This window comes from Sceloporus undulatus, chromosome 9, assembly GCF_019175285.1.
Source record: "Sceloporus undulatus isolate JIND9_A2432 ecotype Alabama chromosome 9, SceUnd_v1.1, whole genome shotgun sequence".
In the NCBI taxonomy this organism is placed as follows: domain Eukaryota; kingdom Metazoa; phylum Chordata; class Lepidosauria; order Squamata; family Phrynosomatidae; genus Sceloporus; species Sceloporus undulatus.
This window is the reverse complement of record NC_056530.1, coordinates 20,575,493-20,593,105: the sequence shown is the minus strand read 5'-3', so window position 1 is coordinate 20,593,105 and position 17,613 is coordinate 20,575,493. Positions and strand designations below refer to the sequence as shown.

The window sequence follows — 17,613 nt, the reverse complement described above, 5'->3', positions numbered from 1 at the left end:
TATTCGCACTGAGGACAAAGATTATAATAAGGCGGTATTGTGACATTAAGGATAAGCTGGGTGTATAAAACATTATATTGGGATGAATAAGGAAGGTTGTTGGAAATATAAAGCGTAAGAACTTAACATGTAAAAAAGAAACTCTTAAAGATTTTAATAACACACTATTTTTAAAGAGCATAAGAGAGTAAAAGATAGCGAGATAAGGAACGAAATTAGAACGGGAAAGAGGAAGAGGAAAAAGAGGAAGAAACAAGAAGGCGGTTTAAATTTGTATGTATAACACATGAAATTTATGCGAAGGGGATGGGGAGGGGAGGTGAAAAGAAAATTGATGTGACTGAATGAATGTAACAAGGTAATAATGTATTTATCTTATATGGTTTATTGTTATTATTATTATTATTATTATTATTATTATTAATAGAATCCCACAGTTGGAAGTGACCTCTAGGGCCATGCAGTCCAACCCCATTTTGCCATGCAGGAACTCTCAGTCAAAGCATCCCCATTGACAGATGGCCTTCCAGCCTCTGTTTAAAGGCTTCCAAGGAAGGAGACGCCACCACACTCCAAGAAAGTGTGTCCTACTGTCGAACAGCCCTTACTGTTAGGAAGTTGTGAAGTCAAAGGCTTTCATGGCTGGCATCCATGTTTTTTTTTTTTTGTGGGTTTTTCAGGCTATGTGGCCATGTTCTAGGAGAGTTTATTCCTGACGTTTCGTCAGCATCTGTGGCTGGCATGGAAGAGTTATGCCAGCATTCTCTGAAGATATATATATATATATATATATATATATACTGTGTGACCTTGGGTAGGGAGGAGTGATTTCATGGTTAATATTTGAAGGGATGTCATGCTGAGGAGAGAGCAAGCTTGTTTTCTGCTGCTCCAGAGGCTAGGACCCTGAGCAATGGATACAAGCTCCAGGAAAAGAGATTCCACCTCAACATTAGGAGGAACCTCCTGACACTAAGGGCTGTGTATTGTTCTGTTGTTGGTGGCAGGGCCTCGAACCCTGGTCTCGAGAGTCCTAGTCCCACACCCAAACCGCTACACTACACTGCTTCTGCATTTTGTAATACACCCAAAAATTTCATCAGGAGTCACATGAGAAACAGTTTCAGGAAGCTGCGGTCTTAAGGCACATGGAAGGCAGCATGTTTCAATATGAAGTTTAACTCAACACTGAAAATATTGAACCCATTAATAGTGTATTAGCATGACAAGTAGTGAACACACACACACATGCACACACTATGTTCATCTGAAGATGGCAGCACCCACCGGGTTCGGAAATGAATTTTGGATAGCTGAGTTTTAGGTGTGTGCAGGAGACCTGGGAACTGCAACTCCCATCAGCCCTAAACCAGAATGGCTATCAAGTGTTCATGACTAGTTGTGTTGGTGAGGAATGCTGAGAGTTCATGTCTAAGAACATCATGTTCCTTTCAGATATAGTATCCATGAGAATGTTGTTGTTGTGTGCCTTCAAGACATTTCTGATTTATGGCAACACGGGGTTTTCTTGGAAGGTTTCTTCAGAGGGGGTTTGCATTGTCATCCTCTGAGGCTGAGAGTGTGACTTGACCAAAGGCACCTGGTGCGTTTCCATGGCTTGAGCCACAATCGAACCCTGGACTCCAGAGTCATAGTCAACATTCAAGGGACTTTCCACATCTCAAATGCATTCATACATGATCATCAGGGCTGTGTGTTTTACCCAGTCCCCTTTTGCAATCCCTTCCTGTGAATTTATATGCAAAAAGCCATTGCATTTTGCTGACAGTGTGGAATGCAGTTCATGCACCTAGAAACAGGCTTTGCCTCTTCTATTGTTGTTGTTAATTGCATCAAGGAGGCTTCAATTTATGGCCACCCAATGAATGAGAGACCCCCCCCTAAAAGCTCCAGATACCAATTGCCCTGCTAAGAGCTTTCAAGCTCAGGGCAACTTTGGCTTCTTTGATTGGATCAATCCATCTTTTTAAAACAGCTTCCTCTTTTCTTGCAGCTTTGTAGCTAGTTGTTGGTTGCTTACCTTCAGATTTCAGACTTAAACAACCCTGGGAGGGAGATGTTGGCAAGATTTGTTTGGAGGCTTTTTTGCCAGTGCCTTCCTCTGAGGCTGAGAGAGTGTGACTTGTCCACGGTCAAAGGCCTGAGCAGGGATTTGAACTCTGTTCTCCAGAGTTGTAGTCCAGCGTTCAAACTATGCTGGCTCATCTTCCACTTTACTGAGCATTATTTCCTTTCCAATGAATCACGTTGTTGTCTCTTGCGATGACCAAAGTATGTTAGTCTTAAAAGCCAGCATAATAGGAGCATTGCACTATCGACTCTGGAGATCAGGATTTGAATCTCTCCTTGGAGAAACGGCATCTCTTTCCTCTGAAAATATTCATATATATATATATATATATATATATATATATTCTAAAAAGGGATACCATTTTACCAGGGCATTGTATATCCTGGGACTGGCGCATCCATGGATTTTGGTAGCCATGGGGGTCTTGGAACCAAACACCAGTGGATACCAAAGGCCCATTGTATTTGGAACCTGTCTTGGAGCCAAGTAGGGAAGTATGGGCCCATACAGACAGGCCAAAATAAAGCTGCCTTGGGTCACTTTGGGGGTATGCTATTTAAATGATGCATGCGTCCGAAGAGTCCGGAAGCCATGCCAAGGCCACGCTCCAGTCCTAAGGACAACAACTCTGGAGACCAGGGTTCAAATCCCAACCTCTGTAAGAAAATTGTAAACTTTGGAAAACAGGGGGGAGAAATAATAATCTGGTGACATATTTTCTTTTTTTGGAATGAACACAGTGCTTTTTGGAAATAAGCGTTTTGCTTCCTCCAGGCGCAAGTGATTGTGTGCGGTATGAAGGTTTCTGGGTTTGAGGATATACAGTACTGGATTAGGGCATGATTGATTGTGAGTTCCTGCATGGCAGGGAAGAGGGTTGGCCTGGATGGCTCTTGTGGTCTCTTCCAACTCTAGTGGTTAGATGATTTTTAACCGTGTATGCTTTCAGTTTTGCATGTTGTATTTAAAATGTTTTACTATTTTAATTGGATTGTTTTAATTGTTTTTAAAATGTTATCTTAGTGTGTGTGTGTGTGTGTGTGTGTGTGTGTGTTGTGAGCCGCCTTGGGTCCCAACTTGGGAGAAAGGCAGGATAAAAATAAATAAATAAATAAATAAATAAAAATAGGTTTGCACCACGACTCTGGAGGCCAGGGTTCGAATCCTGGCCCACCCAGTGGAAACTCACTCCAAGTCACACTCTCTCAGCCTCAGGGGGAAGGCAAGGGCAAGCCTCCTCTCAACAAACCCAGGATAGGTTTAAGTGAACCACTTGAACTGAGTCGCAACTAAGAAAGGTCTCTATCAGGGGCCCAGGCTGCAGGGGGGGACAAGCTTGAGGGGTTCAGCCTGCCTGCCATGCTGCAGCCTGGGCCCTTGATAGAGAGCCTTCTTCTCCCCCCCCTTTGGGGTACCACTATAGCTGCACTAAGCCCCATCTGCAGCCTGAGCCCCTAATAGAGACCCCCACCAACCCTTTTTGGGGTACCACTATTAGCTGGCACTAAGCCCACCATGCTGCAGCCTGAACCCTTAATACAGACCCCCCATTTTTGGGGGTACCACTATTAGCTGCACTAAGCCTGCCATGCTGCAGCCTGAGCCCCTAATACAGACCCCCCACTTTTTGGGGTACCACTATTAGCTGCACTAAGCCTGCCATGCTGCAGCCTGAGCCCCTAATAGAGACCCTTCCTCCCCCCCCCCTTTTTTTATGGGTACCACCATTAGCTCCACCTTGCAGATGGCTTGCCTTCCATCCTCCCTTCCTGGAAAGCGCTTCTAGCATCGGGGGGGGGGGGGGCGATCAGGCAGGCAAGCAAGGGCCCCCCTCCCTCTCTCCTTCCTTCTCATCCGCTGGGCTGGGCTGGGCTGGGCTTAAGCCGGGATTGGCTGCCAAGGCCTGGCCGGCGGTGCTTAGTGATGCTGAGGCTGGACCACAGTGGACGGCCGCTTTGCCTTCTTCTCCTGCATCCCTCGCCAGGAAGAGCATCCTTTGGGCCCCGGAGAGGTAAGCGGGCAGAGATGGGAAGGCCGCAGGGCTTCATCGGAAAGGAGACAGGAGATGGCTTTCTCAGCCAATTCTCCATATATATATATACATCAATATATATATATTCTCCATACCTATATATCTATATATATAGATACATATTCTACATATATGTGTGTGTGTGTATATATATATATATATATATACACACACACACACACACATTACATATATATATTGTATATGTGTGTGTAGGGAGGGCAGGCATTCCAGCTGAGGTGCCAGACAGACACTGGGTGGGCACCAGCCTTGGCATCGCCCTCTGCCAGTCCTAAAAGCAGTGAAAGAATCAGCGGACAAGATGAGGTGGGGGAAGGATAGATAGTCCTCTTTCTCTTCCCAGAGAGAGACAGAGAAAGGCCTCCTCCTTGTCCTGCCACTTCCCTCTCTCCTGGAGGCCTGAGACAATGTGGTGGCAAGTCCCAGCATCCCCAGTTAGCCCCATCGGCTATGGAGGGAGGGGAGAGAGACCCAGCGCTGTACAGGTCATTTTTTTTCCTTCCAGGAAAGGTCACTGGAGGCCTGTTTGGACCAGGCCTGGCTTGCTTTTCTAGGTGTCCCCGCGTCCCCCTCGGATGCTGGGTCCTGCAGGATCAAAGCACAGTCTGGGTGGCAGCGGCACCAGCAGCCTCTCAGCTGATGTTCTCTCAGCTGATGTTCAGGTTCTGCTAGACCAGGCCAGGCCCAAAGATGGTGACTGTGTGGAGGCTTCTGCAGCGAGGAAGGACACATGGCATCTTCTGGGAGAGGTCTTTTAGCCGGGCCTTCAGGAGCTGAAGGGGAAGAGAGAGGCAGGAATCTGGGTCCTTTTCCCTGTTGTGCCCCCCATCATGGGAATGTGCTTCTCTTACATGCACAGACTGCTCTGTCTCTTTTACCAGGTGTGGGTTGGTAGCTCTAGTTGGTGATTTTGCACATCACTGCATCGGCTGGGAAAGCATTTTAGGAGTCTGTTCCAGTGGCAAGTTTTGCTGAAACTCCATTGACATGACTGGAACCTCTGTGGTTCCCTTGTGTGTGTTTGTGTGTGTGTGGGGGGGGGGGTCTTCTTTAATTTCAATGAGATTTATGCATAACACCTTCCTGGTGGATCATGCCCCTCCTTTCTCCCTTGAAATGCCTTACTGTTTCAGCACTGAAAATGCTGAGCTTTCCGTCTTGAACGTTCCAGATATTTGGAAATTAGGTTTCTGTAACATTGGGGAAATATAGATTGACTTTTGATCCCTAAATGAAGATGCAGGCTTGTGCGTTGTGGATGACTTATTTGCATTAGTTGTTTAATTAGCCTGGCTGGGAATTGAAGATAAGGGCTGCCTAGGCCTTCTGTGGAACAGGCCATTAAATTCTGTGCCCCACTCCACTCACAAAGCATGTCCTCCCAGATGCCTGGATTTCTTTTGATGCAGCAACAATGTGTGTTAGCAGGTCCCTTGTCACAGTCAGGCAACCCTTTCATCAGACTGGTAACTTTGAGTTGCCATAAAGCATCATTGGCATAGTATCTTTGGACCCACAAAATACAGAAATGTTGGCTCCTATTATTGAGGACTGCTTATGGCAAGAGGATTGTTGCTCTGTGCATGCTCAGAGGTCTGAAGCAAGGCTTAGTGAGGGGAAAGATACTGTCTTTCCCCCAGTACTGAGAATTTGTGTGCCTTTCTAGTAGCCAGTATATGCAAAGGGAGCAGTACCAGTGACAACAGCAGCCTAGTGGGGAATGGCCACTGTTGCCATGTGGTTTTGGTTCCATCTTGGGAGCTTCCCATAAACCTCTAGCTGACCATGGTTGGAAACACTAGACACTGGATGACAATCTGCATAGCCTCTACTGAAGCAGAACAAAGGGCTGGATCTCATCCAGTGTCCAGTGTTTCCAAACATGGGTCAGCCAGAGGTTTCTGGGAAGCTCCCAAGGAGGAACCAAAGCCATGTGGCAAGAGTGGCCATTCCCTACTAGGAGTGAGCAACTGTGGGAGACTGGGGACTGGTGTTCTTCTTCTGAGGATCTTCTTCTGAGGATTTTCTGCGGGCTGCATGGACCACCAAAAATACTCCCTCTCCAAATCCATTCGTGGCCAGATGGTTACTTCTTGTTTCAAAAAACTGGTATTTGGGCATGTTAAATCATGCGAAAAGTGGGCACTGCAACCTCTTTAATAAATGAATTGGCCTGCTTTTGGGAGTGGGAGCAGAAAAAAGGGGAGTCTTGGGGTCAGAAGGGTCACAGAAACAGTTTTATGTGCTACATGTTCACCCTTGCTGTAGAGGAATAGACCATTAGTGTGCTATACCACTGAGGCTAACTAGATCACTATGAATGGGTGTTATAAGCCTAAGATGCTGTCACATCTCACATCTGCCAGTAAGAAGCCATGTGAATCCTTGCCATCCCAAATAAAGGGTGAAATTCTGGATAGCTATGCATGCCCATCACCCTGTTATGGGGCCATGCTTTACCTCCTATGTGGACAAGGGCTGGAAGAGGGAGCCAAAGGAAAGGTGCTCAGATACAGAGGGAGGCATTCTCCCCTTCCCCCCAGAATTTGAGCCTTTCCCTTTGACCTATCTGGGCAGCATTTCTTGCCAGCCTCTTTAACTCCTGTTTTTGAGTTTAGAACCTCCACATTAATGTGGCTGTAGATTGTGTGTCTGAAAAGACTTTGTACTAACTGTGTTGCCATTTTAGAGTTAAGGGCTTGCGGAGGTCAGCAAATGGACACATGGGGGACTGTCGGGTGAAGAGCGCAGGACAAACACATGCCCATGAGTGGACCACAGCTCAGTCATGATCTCACCCTGGGAAGGAGAGAAAAATGTGGAACCCTCCCTCCCATGTACCTCATGCTTTTTTTGGAGCAAAAGTTGTGACCCAGGCCCATAGATGGAGTGGCATCTATTTGTCTTCAGAAGACGGGTTTCTATTCCCCTCTGTCCTGTCCCCTCTTCAGTTCTGTTTTAGAAGTATGTCCTCTTTTATTCCTGAGTTCAGTGTGTGGTTGCTCCCTTTTCCATATTGCATATTCTAATGCAAAATTTGCTCGTAGGCTGCTTGGATCGAAGCTTTACAGGGGTCCTTTGGCATTATGACTCCCAGAATCCCCCAGTCAGCTGGGATTCTGGGAGTTGTAGCATACACACACACACACACACACACACACCAAAAGGCCTCTGACGTCTTTGCTCAAATCCAGGCCTAGAGTTCTGCTTCCTTGGTAGCCAACACTGGACAATGCGCTGCTACTGGAAAGCACACATGCGTACAATATGAGTGTGTCAAATGTTTAATCTGCTCTTGGTTACGATTGTCAGTTGTTCCAGGTGCTTTCAAGATTTGTTAGGAGCTGCTTGTTTTGAAGACCCCCTTGGGAACGTTACCTTTGATGTTGGCGTTCCCTTCAAGATGGAATTGTTGAGACACCTCTGAAAGAAGACTGGAAATGGAACCACCTTTGGAGAAGTTCTCTTGCACATACCCCATTGGAAAAAAATTCCTAGTTGATTGTGCCCATCATACTGGAAGAATGAAACATTATGCGGCCCTATAAATGTTTTCACGCCTTAATGGCCTGCTGTTTTCCCTCCAGATCAAAAGTAGGTCCTTTGGTAAACCACTGGAGGAGACGAATGGCTTTGTGTAATTTCAGCCTTTGTGCATCTCCCAGGGTTGTGGATTGCCTTTCCTTCTCCCTACAAAGAGGATGACTTAACCTGCTGTTAAGGGAGATTCTAGGGCTCCACTTGCCCAGAGTTCCTCCTGGATCTGACTGGATCCTCTTTGGGATGTTTATTATTCTAGCAGCTGTTAGTGGCTGGATGCCAATAATGCAGTGGGCGTCTTATCAAGATCACCGAAGGGATGGACAGATCTTGCGCTCCTCACCTTATTGCAGCCGTGTGCCTGGCATGAGGCTGAGACAGCATGAATTCTGAATTAATTGCTTCCTACACAAGACTGGGTTTGAAAGAATGCCTTTCATTTTGGAGGACAGTAGAAAACCATGACTGAAATTTCAAGGAACTAATGTTGTAGAATACCGAAAGAGCCAGCCCCGCCCAAAGGCAGGAGATTAGTTCACACTCCTGGCCAAAAGCTGCCTTTTGTCCTCAAGATGAGATTCTTTTCTAAGGGGCTGCCTTATATTGAGCCAGGGCATGGGTTTATCTCAATGGATTGGCAGCATAGGAATTTCCCCAACTAGGGATTGAACCTGCAGTTTTTTGTATGCAAAGCAAAGGCTCTTTGCCCTGCAGCCCTTCCCTCTCTGCCTTGTTCTGATGCATGGCTTTTCCAGAAAGAACAGGGATTCTGTAAACAGGATGCAAGAAGGACCACCATTTATTTTGACAATGTTGTAAGTGTGCTTGGTGCTTTACTGAATATGAGAGAGGGAAGGGTCCTTCCCAAAGGATGTTACAGTTGAAAAATAAATACAAGGGGAACAACAAGGTGGGTGGGAAAATGTAGTTGGGAGCAGTGGGAAACTGCAATTATTTTAGTTTCACACATGCTAAATCATAGTTCCAGACTTGGTGATAGCCATGCAAAGAAATGAAGGGAATGTGTCCAAGGTTGTTCGAAACTGGTGGGTTTGGGGGAAGAATTGGGGGAAAGGAAAGGAAGGGGCCTTATGCAGGTTTCCGGGAGGCAGCTGCAGGCATAGGCAACTTTTCTTGACTTAGAACTATATCTAAGGAACAATGAAGAGATCAATGCTAAAACTAAAGCAAGATGCCAACTTTCCCCAGGGTGAGTAGTGACATTGCCTGTGGGCAAACATAGAAGCAGGAGAGATGAGGACTTATGAGGCGAAATGCAATTTGGTTTTGGACACATCGAGTCTGCAAACATATTGCTGTTGTTGTGTGCCTTCAAGTTGTTTCCAGCTTATGGTGATCAAGGTGAATCTAGCACAGGGTTTTCTGAAGGCTGAGAGTGTATGACTTGCCCAAGGCTTTCCATGGCCAAGCGGGAATTCAAACTCTGGTCTCCAAAGATGTAGTCCAGTGCTCAAACCACTACTCCATGCTGGCTCCACCTTGATGCCTGATAACTGTTCCTAATCTTCTGCATGGTGCAGCAGAGTTGGAGCATGAGAACTATTTTCTTGTTGCCCCTTAAAATTAGGGATCCTCCATTGGAAATGACTTCCAAAATCCAAAACAAAACTTGTTTTCGTACAACTCAAAATGGTTCGGTGAAGTTGACTGCCATGCATTTGGACCCTAAACTTTACAGAGTGCAGCCCAATCTTTGAAAATGTATTTCATCTAAAGAGCTGCCCAGTCTGTAGAGTTTAAAATCGAGGAAGCGAAAATGTGTGAAGAGGGGAGGGGGTGCAATGCTGGGTTGCACATCAACAGTTGGCACACCTGGGCAGCAGACTAAGCAGACAGGTATACAGGGCACCTGATCCATGTAAATCTACAGTGCTATATAAATAAAGTATAATAATAATAATAATAATAATAATAATAATAATAATAATCCATCCATAGGTCTAGCATTTATACTTGAGGATCTTATCTAGTTCTTTCATTGCTGCCTTTCCCATTCGTAGCCTACTCCCAATTTCTTGAGTCAATATTTGATCCAAGGTATGGGAAATCTTTATTTTGATTTCCTTGTTATCTTAGTTGAATTTATATAGATCCTCCATGGTCATATTTTTGTTTTCTTTATGTTCAACACTTTCTTTTTTGACCATTCTTAGTAATTATTTCAAGTCCATGATGTTTTCTGCTAGTATTATGGTCTCAATCTGCCTATCTTAGATTGTTGATGTTTCTTCCTCCTATTTTCACTTCGACTTCTGAGTCTAAAACCTGCTCTTCCCATCTCTTTCTTCAGTAATGGGACCCAAGGCGGCTTACAAACTATTAAGACCAGTACAGATGAAAAAGCATACATAAGTCTAAAAGTTATTTCAGGAAGCAGTTAATGTGTAGAGTAATAACCACTGAAAATCATTACAAGACAATGTAAAAACCGACAGCACAGCATACCATAAAAAGCCCTTCACAGTCAATTCCTAAAAGCCTTATACTGTATAACAGGAATGTTTTTGTTTCCTGGCAGAAGGAGAGTAAGGATAGAGTATCGTAGCCTTCCTAGGGAGTAAGTACTAAAGTCTGGGAGCAGCCACCAAGAAAGTCCTCATGCTTGTTCCCACCAAACATGCTTGAAAGTGGGGATGAGAAAAGGCTCTAGTTCTTATGTGAGCCACTTAGGAGGACACTGGAGATCTATGGGAAGGGAAGCATTTTAAAGAATGTTTCGGGGCAACTACTAGACATTGCAAAGAATTGGGATGCTGCCCTGCTGGCTGTGACTTGTGAATGAGCCGTCTCCAAAACGTTCTTGGGGGGGAAAAGCCTTTTTCATGCTATCAATTTATTTGGTACTCTCTGACTTCTTAAACCCAACAGGAAGATTCGATAACCTGTTGCAGCCTCAGGATCCCATGAAGTTCCTGTGTGTGGATTTGTGACAGGATCTGCTCCTTGGCAGCTGCGGCAAGATGGCAAACGTGGCTCCAGCTAAACTGGACAACATGGAAGTCCAGCAGCAGCAGCAACAGCAGCAGCAGCAACAACAACAACAGAATAACAACACTCGGTGGGAAAATGCTGAACACCACCATCACCACCGGCCCTGGGATGAGACCACTGCCACTGCCAAACTTTTTGAATGCTCCCGGATCAAAGCATTAGCTGGTATGTCAGAGGCTTGTGTCCAGACACCCCTATACTTAGGAGTAGCTGGTTAAATTGTAGTCGTTGACCTATGAGGAGTAGAAGGTGAAAAACGGCATGGCAAACCACTTTACTATTGTCATTACTGTTATCATTACTATTTCTTGCCTTTCCCCATTCGGGGTCTCAAGGTGGGTTACAAAGATGAAATGAAATACAACTTTAAAATGTGAAAAGTAGTGACTAGCATCTTGTTAGTTAAGATGTCATAAGCTGGGTTTACGACTTTATAACTGTCTCCTGTTCACATTTCTCATTGTGGTACAACTGTAAATGGCACAGTAGCACCACTAGGGTTGGCGTCACCCGATGCGGTAACTCATGGGGTCACACACCTCCTCCCATACACACCGCACAGAATCCTTAGTAATGTTTTCTGTACTAATGTTACTCATAAATTGTAATTCCCATATGTCACTGAATGTAATGGTGATGGTTGTGGCATAAACAACTAGCAAAAATAAAATTATACCTTTAAAGTACAATATCATACACAGAGCCTAAATGTATTCACATGTACACAGTCCCATGTGGTTAAAGTGCAAATTTGGTAAGATGTGATGTTTTAAAAGAAAATTTTAAAATAATATATTTTTTATTTTTAAAAAAATTACCAGAGAGATGGCACTCTCTCTCTACTCCTCATTGAAAGAGCACCTTAATGCTCGCACTGGCTGCTTTGAGGCATCTCAGAGGAAGGCCATGAGCTCTAAATAAGGGAGCTGGCATTCTGGACACCTGGATTCCTCCTGGTGTTCTTGAGGTGAGAGGCTTGAATTTCTAACAGATGCTGTACCTAACAAACTCAAATGTTACTAGATGAGCGAGATGCTGTGCAGAAGAAGACCTTCACCAAGTGGGTCAACTCTCACCTGAGCCAAGTCTCCTGCCGGATCAATGACCTCTACACGGATCTGCGAGATGGATACATGCTGACCAAGCTGCTGGAAGTCTTGTCTGGGGAGCAGTTGGTAAGTGTGTGTTTGTGTGCGTCTCTTTGTGTCTGCATGTGCACACATGCACACTTTCAGCTGCTGAAGGAGACATCGAGCAGCTTACTTCCAAGGAGGGAAAGGATGGGGCTCAGTCCAGCTCCATAAAAGCTAGATCCATGGCTGATTCCACCTAAACATTAGGAAGAACTTCCTATCAGTAAAAGCTGTTGAGCAATAGAACGGACTACTTTGGAAGGCGGTGGACTCTCCTTCATTGTAGGGTTTTAAACAAAGGTTGGATAGCTATTTACCAGGAATACTTTAGTTGTAGATTTCTGCACTGGCAGCGGCTTGGACAAGGTGGTCCTTGGGATCCCTGCCTATTCTATACTATAAAGGGGAATGTACTCTGAGCATGCTAGAGACACATTTTTTCTTCCCTCTGGTTCCAAATCTTCTAAGACTCAAAGCTGGTTCTGGGGCTGAGCATTGTGAGGGGGCTGGGAAGGGATGAAAAGGTGGGGGTCAAGGAAAAGGGATACATGGGTTGTGCATACTTGGGGACTTGGGCTGCCCTCTGCATCCTCTTTTCTTGTCCCTCCCGGAAGCCGAAGCCGACACGTGGCCGGATGCGGATCCACTCCTTGGAAAATGTGGACAAGGCGCTGCAGTTCCTGAAGGAGCAGCGAGTCCACTTGGAGAACGTGGGCTCACATGACATTGTCGACGGCAACCATCGCCTGACGCTGGGCCTGATCTGGACCATCATCTTGAGGTTCCAGGTAGGGTTGAGAGGGAGAAAACGGGAGCAGGTTTGGGATATATTTTGTGCTTTTCTCATTTGATGAGCCCCTGAAGGGAAAGTCAGGAAATAACGAGGGATCCAGGACTTGTCTGTGGCTTTGTCTACCTTCTGTAAACTCAGCTTGGTGGATAAACAGGGGCACACCTCGGACCTTTTTCTCCTGTCACCTGCATCCCTGGAAAAAGATGGTCTGATCCATCACTGGGAAATGCATCCTTCCTGAGGGTATTGAGAGGCAAAGCCAATAGCCCCAGTGGGGTAGATTTAATGGGTCTCCTCTTAAAGGGCAGTAATCTGATGTGCATCTTGGTGCACACAGGTCTGGAAAAGTATGGGGGCATGGCAAGGGGGAGGGCTCTCTTGAGGGTGGAGTGGTAGGCATGCCCCCTTGCTGTTCTGTCTTTCCCCATGGCTCCCTCTCAGATCCAGGTGATCAAAATTGAAACTGAGGACAACCGAGAGACCCGCTCAGCCAAGGATGCCCTGCTGCTCTGGTGCCAAATGAAGACAGCAGGGTGAGCCGTGGAGGGGTTTTTGGTTTTTGATTTTAGGGTGGGGAAAGTCTGGCAGCAGTTTGAAAGCCAACTTCATAGTTCGTCTTTCCATTGCGTCAAGTTCTACGGATGGCAGAAAATGTATGAAAAGTTTATGAACAGAATATGCACCAAATTAATCAATCAACCCTCAAATAGCAACTCTGATTAATCTTAAAAGCCAGAACAAAGGAATATTGCTAACGTTGCTTTCTTCGACGAGGTGCTCAGCACAACATACACGTTTCCCTGCCCATCCCTCTACTGCATTCTCACAACATCCCTGTGAGATAGGCTAGATTGTAAGTTGTGAATTGCCCACAACTTTTAGCTCCCAGACTCAACTCCAGGAAAGCTGTCCTCAGTTGCCATTTAACAAATATCCAATGGCATAGAAACCTGGAGAAGACACACTTCTTGGGGTGTTTTTGGCCAAAGGGCACCTTCCCCGTGTCACTAAATTCACCCAGTTCCCTAAGCTCCCAATTAGGTTGTTCCAAGCATCCTTTTGCTACTTGCTTTGGGTGGTATGGTCAATGATGAGAGTTGCATTGACCACCTGAATGTGAATTTGCAGGACTACCTGCTTTGCTTTGCTGTAACCATCTTTCCCTTCTCAGGTACCCTGAAGTGAATATTCAAAACTTCACTACCAGCTGGCGGGACGGGCTGGCTTTCAATGCCCTCATCCACAAGCACAGGTATGAAGGGAGGCTGAGGCTGCCATGGCACAAACTTGCAATTTGATCAGTCCAGGTTTGGACGATCAAAGCCAATAGGGTTCCTGGAGAGATACAATGCTTGCCTCTTAGCTAGTCCTAGTGCAGGAATGGCACCCATGTCCTAACAAGCATCTCAGGTCAGAAGCAGAAATGTAACTTGTTGCATTAGTTTACCTTCTCCATATGGGTGCCATTAGAATGGGGTAGGTTTTGGAGGACAGGCATGAGCTGTGGCCTGGAGTTGCAGGCAATGATGATGGATAGATAGAAGTTTAATGCAAATGTGAGAAGCATGTAATTCTCGAGATATCATTGGACTGCTTCTCCTAGCATCCCTCACTGCTGGTTGTGCTAGCTAGGGTTAATGGAAGTGGGGTTAATGGAAGTTGTACTCCAACATGTTATGGTTCTCACTTGTGGTTTGAAACCATGCCCTCTCTGTTATGCAAAACTCCAAAGAGAGATGGAACCTAGGCAGGGAGAGGATTGAGACCCTTCCTCTCAGGTAACTTCTGATTCCCTTCATAGACCGGACATCATCGATTTCAAGAAGCTGACCAAATCCAATGCTGCCTATAACCTCCAGCAGGCCTTCAACACAGCAGAGCAGCAGCTGGGTCTTGCCAAACTGTTGGATCCAGAAGGTAATGTCCCCAGTTGACCCACTGAATGACAAAAGGAAGGAGGAGGGCTTATCTATAGCTGCTTCATGGCAGAAGACTGTGGACTTGGCCTCCAGATGTTCCCATTCCCTCTTTGGCAGCAATTCCCAATTCAGAGCCAGGAGGATCTTATGCTGCTGGAGAACCACTGCTAGTAGGACCAGAAGATAATCATGAACTAGGAGGAACCAGTCACTCAAATATATCTTCATTTTGTCACACCTGACAGGTTGATAACGGGTCCCAGGAGGACCAGAACTATTTGGTGCAGGCAGGCTGCGCTCTCTCTCTTTCTCTCCCCACAGTGGTTTCTAGGTTTCTACATGTAGCATTGGAAGAGAACTTGAATTATGTGACCTAGCTGCTGTAAAGGATCCCCAAACATCCAGCGTCTAAGTGGATTCTAGGAAATTTCCTTTTCTTGCACTACAAGTCCCAAAGAGAGCCAGCATCTGCAGGGGTTTGAGTATTGGACATGGACTCCAGGAGACCAGAGTTTGAATCCTTTCTCAGCCATGGAAATCCACTGGGAGACTTTGGACAAGTCACTCTCTCTCAGCCCCAGAGGAAGGCAGTGGTAAACCTCCTTTGAGTAAATCTAGCCAAGAAAACCCTATGGTAGGATCTTCATAAGTCAGAAGCGACTTGAAGGCATGTAAGAACAAAGACCTAGAAAACCTCCAGCAAAAAGGAGATATTTTGAGATTGTGGTGGATGCTTTGTTGTTTACTGAAGCTCAGTTGAGGTGTAAGGGAACCCAGGAGTCTGGTTCTGTATTCTGGGTTCTGCAGGGACACTCCTATGTTCTCTTTCTTGCCGTTTGGCTTCCTTTGCCTGTATATGTGTGTATGTGTGTGTGTGCGTGCGTGCGTGTGCATGAAAAGCCTGCTGTGATCTCCTTACTCTAATCACATCTCCCTGATCTGCCATGATCTGATTGGTCTTAATCTAATCATTCTAATCAGGCTGCCTTTTAATCTGGCTCGCCGGCTTTTAATTCCTGCTCCCGCCGCTGCCAGCCATTTTGCCTTCCTTGCACTCCGTTGTCTTCCTGAGAGCCTTTCTGGAATTGCTCCTGCACTGGATGAAACATGCAACGTGCAGTGTGTGTTGTCGAACTCCCTGTATCCAGGGCATGCTTGCCTCATTTATAAGCGAAGGACTTCAGCCGCTGTCTGCTGAACTAGACATCTGATAGAAATCCGCTCATTTCTCTTGTCCTTCTCTCCTCTCTTCTTTATCCACTGTATTTTTCAATTTCCTGGCAGAAATCACTGGAGTTCTCACTGGAAGGTTATGTTAAGTAACTACTCACATAACAGCTATGACCTTTTCCCAAAGAGCATCTCTAAGGACAGCTACCTGTGGCCGCTTCTTGCATGATTTCTGGTCACCATTGACTTCTGATGACCAAATATTGCTTGGCAATATTTATTCAAAGGAGGTTTGCCATTCCTTTCCTCTCAGGCTGAGAAAGCATGACATGCTCAGGGTTCCAGGGATTCAAACCCTAGTCTCCCAGAGTCCTAGTGCATCTTTCAAAGTGCACTGTTTGTGGCAGTTACTGCACCTCTTTTGTAAAGAATTATCATGATCATGATCATCATCATCATCATCATCATCATCATGCCACCTTTCTGCCCATATAGGGCCTCAAGGCAGCTAACAACCAATTTAAAACAGTATAAATTAAAACAATGCAAAAGCATTTAATGTATGTACAATATATACATGGTTTTAAAAAAATTAAACAATTTACAAAGTTGGAAGCATGGCATATTGAAAATATTAAAATGTATTTAAAAACTATCTACCAACCTTGCCATCTGAATTGCACAGCATTTATCTTTTTCAAGCTCAACTCTTTGTCCAATTTTTACAGTCAAAAGCCAGCCTTCCACGATTCCTTCTCTGCGTGGGTTTTCTTCCATCTCCACAAGTCCAATTGTGGTCTGACCAAATTCTCTTCCCTTGCACTCATTTCTACTCACTTATCTTACCTTTCACAACCCTTCTGTCTGTCTCCAATTGCAGATGTAAACATGGAGCATCCTGATGAGAAGTCCATCATTACATACGTTGTCTCTTACTACCATTACTTCTCCAAGATGAAGGCCCTGGCGGTAGAAGGGAAGCGGATTGGAAAGGTGAGTTTGGGTTGGGAGGAGAGTGGGCCTGATCCTCTTTTGCTCCAATGGTTGTCTTGCTGGAAGGAGGCCTTAACTTTGGCCTTTCAAGAAACTCAGTGCCCCTGGGCTCTCTTTGGGGATCAGTGGTTGTCAATCTAGCATGAGTAGTTTGGTGTTTGGTGCCGTCAAGTCACCTCTGACCTATGGTGACCCTATGCTAGGGGTTTCTTGCCATGTTTTCTTTGAAAGAGATTTGCCATTGCCTTCCTATGACTTGCCCAAGGTCACCCATTGGGTTTTCATGGCGGAGTGCTTTGCTTCCTTTGCCAAGTTGTCCTGTTGTTGCAACACACACGGCTGTGGATGCAAAGTCTGTTCATGTTCCTCCTTTCATGCAGGTGCTAGATCAGGTTCTGGAGATTGAGAAGATCATTGAGCGCTATGAGTCTCTGGCTAGTGAACTGCTGGAGTGGATTGAGCTCACCATCACCATCATCAGCAACCAGAAGTTTGCCAACTCCTTGGCTGGGGTCCAACAGCAGTTGCAAGCCTTCACTGCCTTCTGCACACTGGAGAAACCTGTGAAGTGAGTAGCTGGGAAACAAGCAGAGCAGTGGGGCGGCCTTGTGCTTGGAAGGACTTTCCTCGATGGGACAACGGAGGAAGTGGTGGAGGGAGGAAGCTTTCCCTGCGGTGCAGGGAGCTCATAGTCTCCAACATTTTGCAGTTGAAAATGGGTGCATCTGGCCAAGCAACATGAATGTGTGGTCAAAATGGCAAATGTTATTCATGGGGAAGAATGCACAAACTAGGAGAGGCTGTAGCAGTTTGCTTTTGAATGAGTCTACTGGGAAAGGAAGCTTCCCTTTCCCTTTCCCTCCCCTCCCTTATGCTGAGCTAACTTTAGTGCACACTACATTTACACT

The 17,613-nt window shown here is 45.7% G+C and overlaps 1 protein-coding gene across 1 annotated transcript in view; it reads left to right on the top strand.

Moving 5' to 3' along the window:
* Positions 1–3,975: 3,975 nt before the first annotated feature.
* The window catches only part of SPTBN4 (spectrin beta, non-erythrocytic 4), a 63,346-nt gene continuing 49,708 nt past the window's right edge, over positions 3,976–17,613 (top strand). Inside the window, exons 1-9 of the mRNA XM_042440305.1 lie at positions 3,976–4,103; positions 10,575–10,862; positions 11,721–11,872; positions 12,445–12,618; positions 13,065–13,156; positions 13,795–13,875; positions 14,425–14,540; positions 16,593–16,705; positions 17,086–17,273. Of these exons, the coding sequence (XP_042296239.1) occupies positions 10,667–10,862; positions 11,721–11,872; positions 12,445–12,618; positions 13,065–13,156; positions 13,795–13,875; positions 14,425–14,540; positions 16,593–16,705; positions 17,086–17,273 (1,112 nt within the window). The 5' untranslated portion in view covers positions 3,976–4,103; positions 10,575–10,666. The remainder of the gene's footprint in view (positions 4,104–10,574; positions 10,863–11,720; positions 11,873–12,444; positions 12,619–13,064; positions 13,157–13,794; positions 13,876–14,424; positions 14,541–16,592; positions 16,706–17,085; positions 17,274–17,613) is intronic.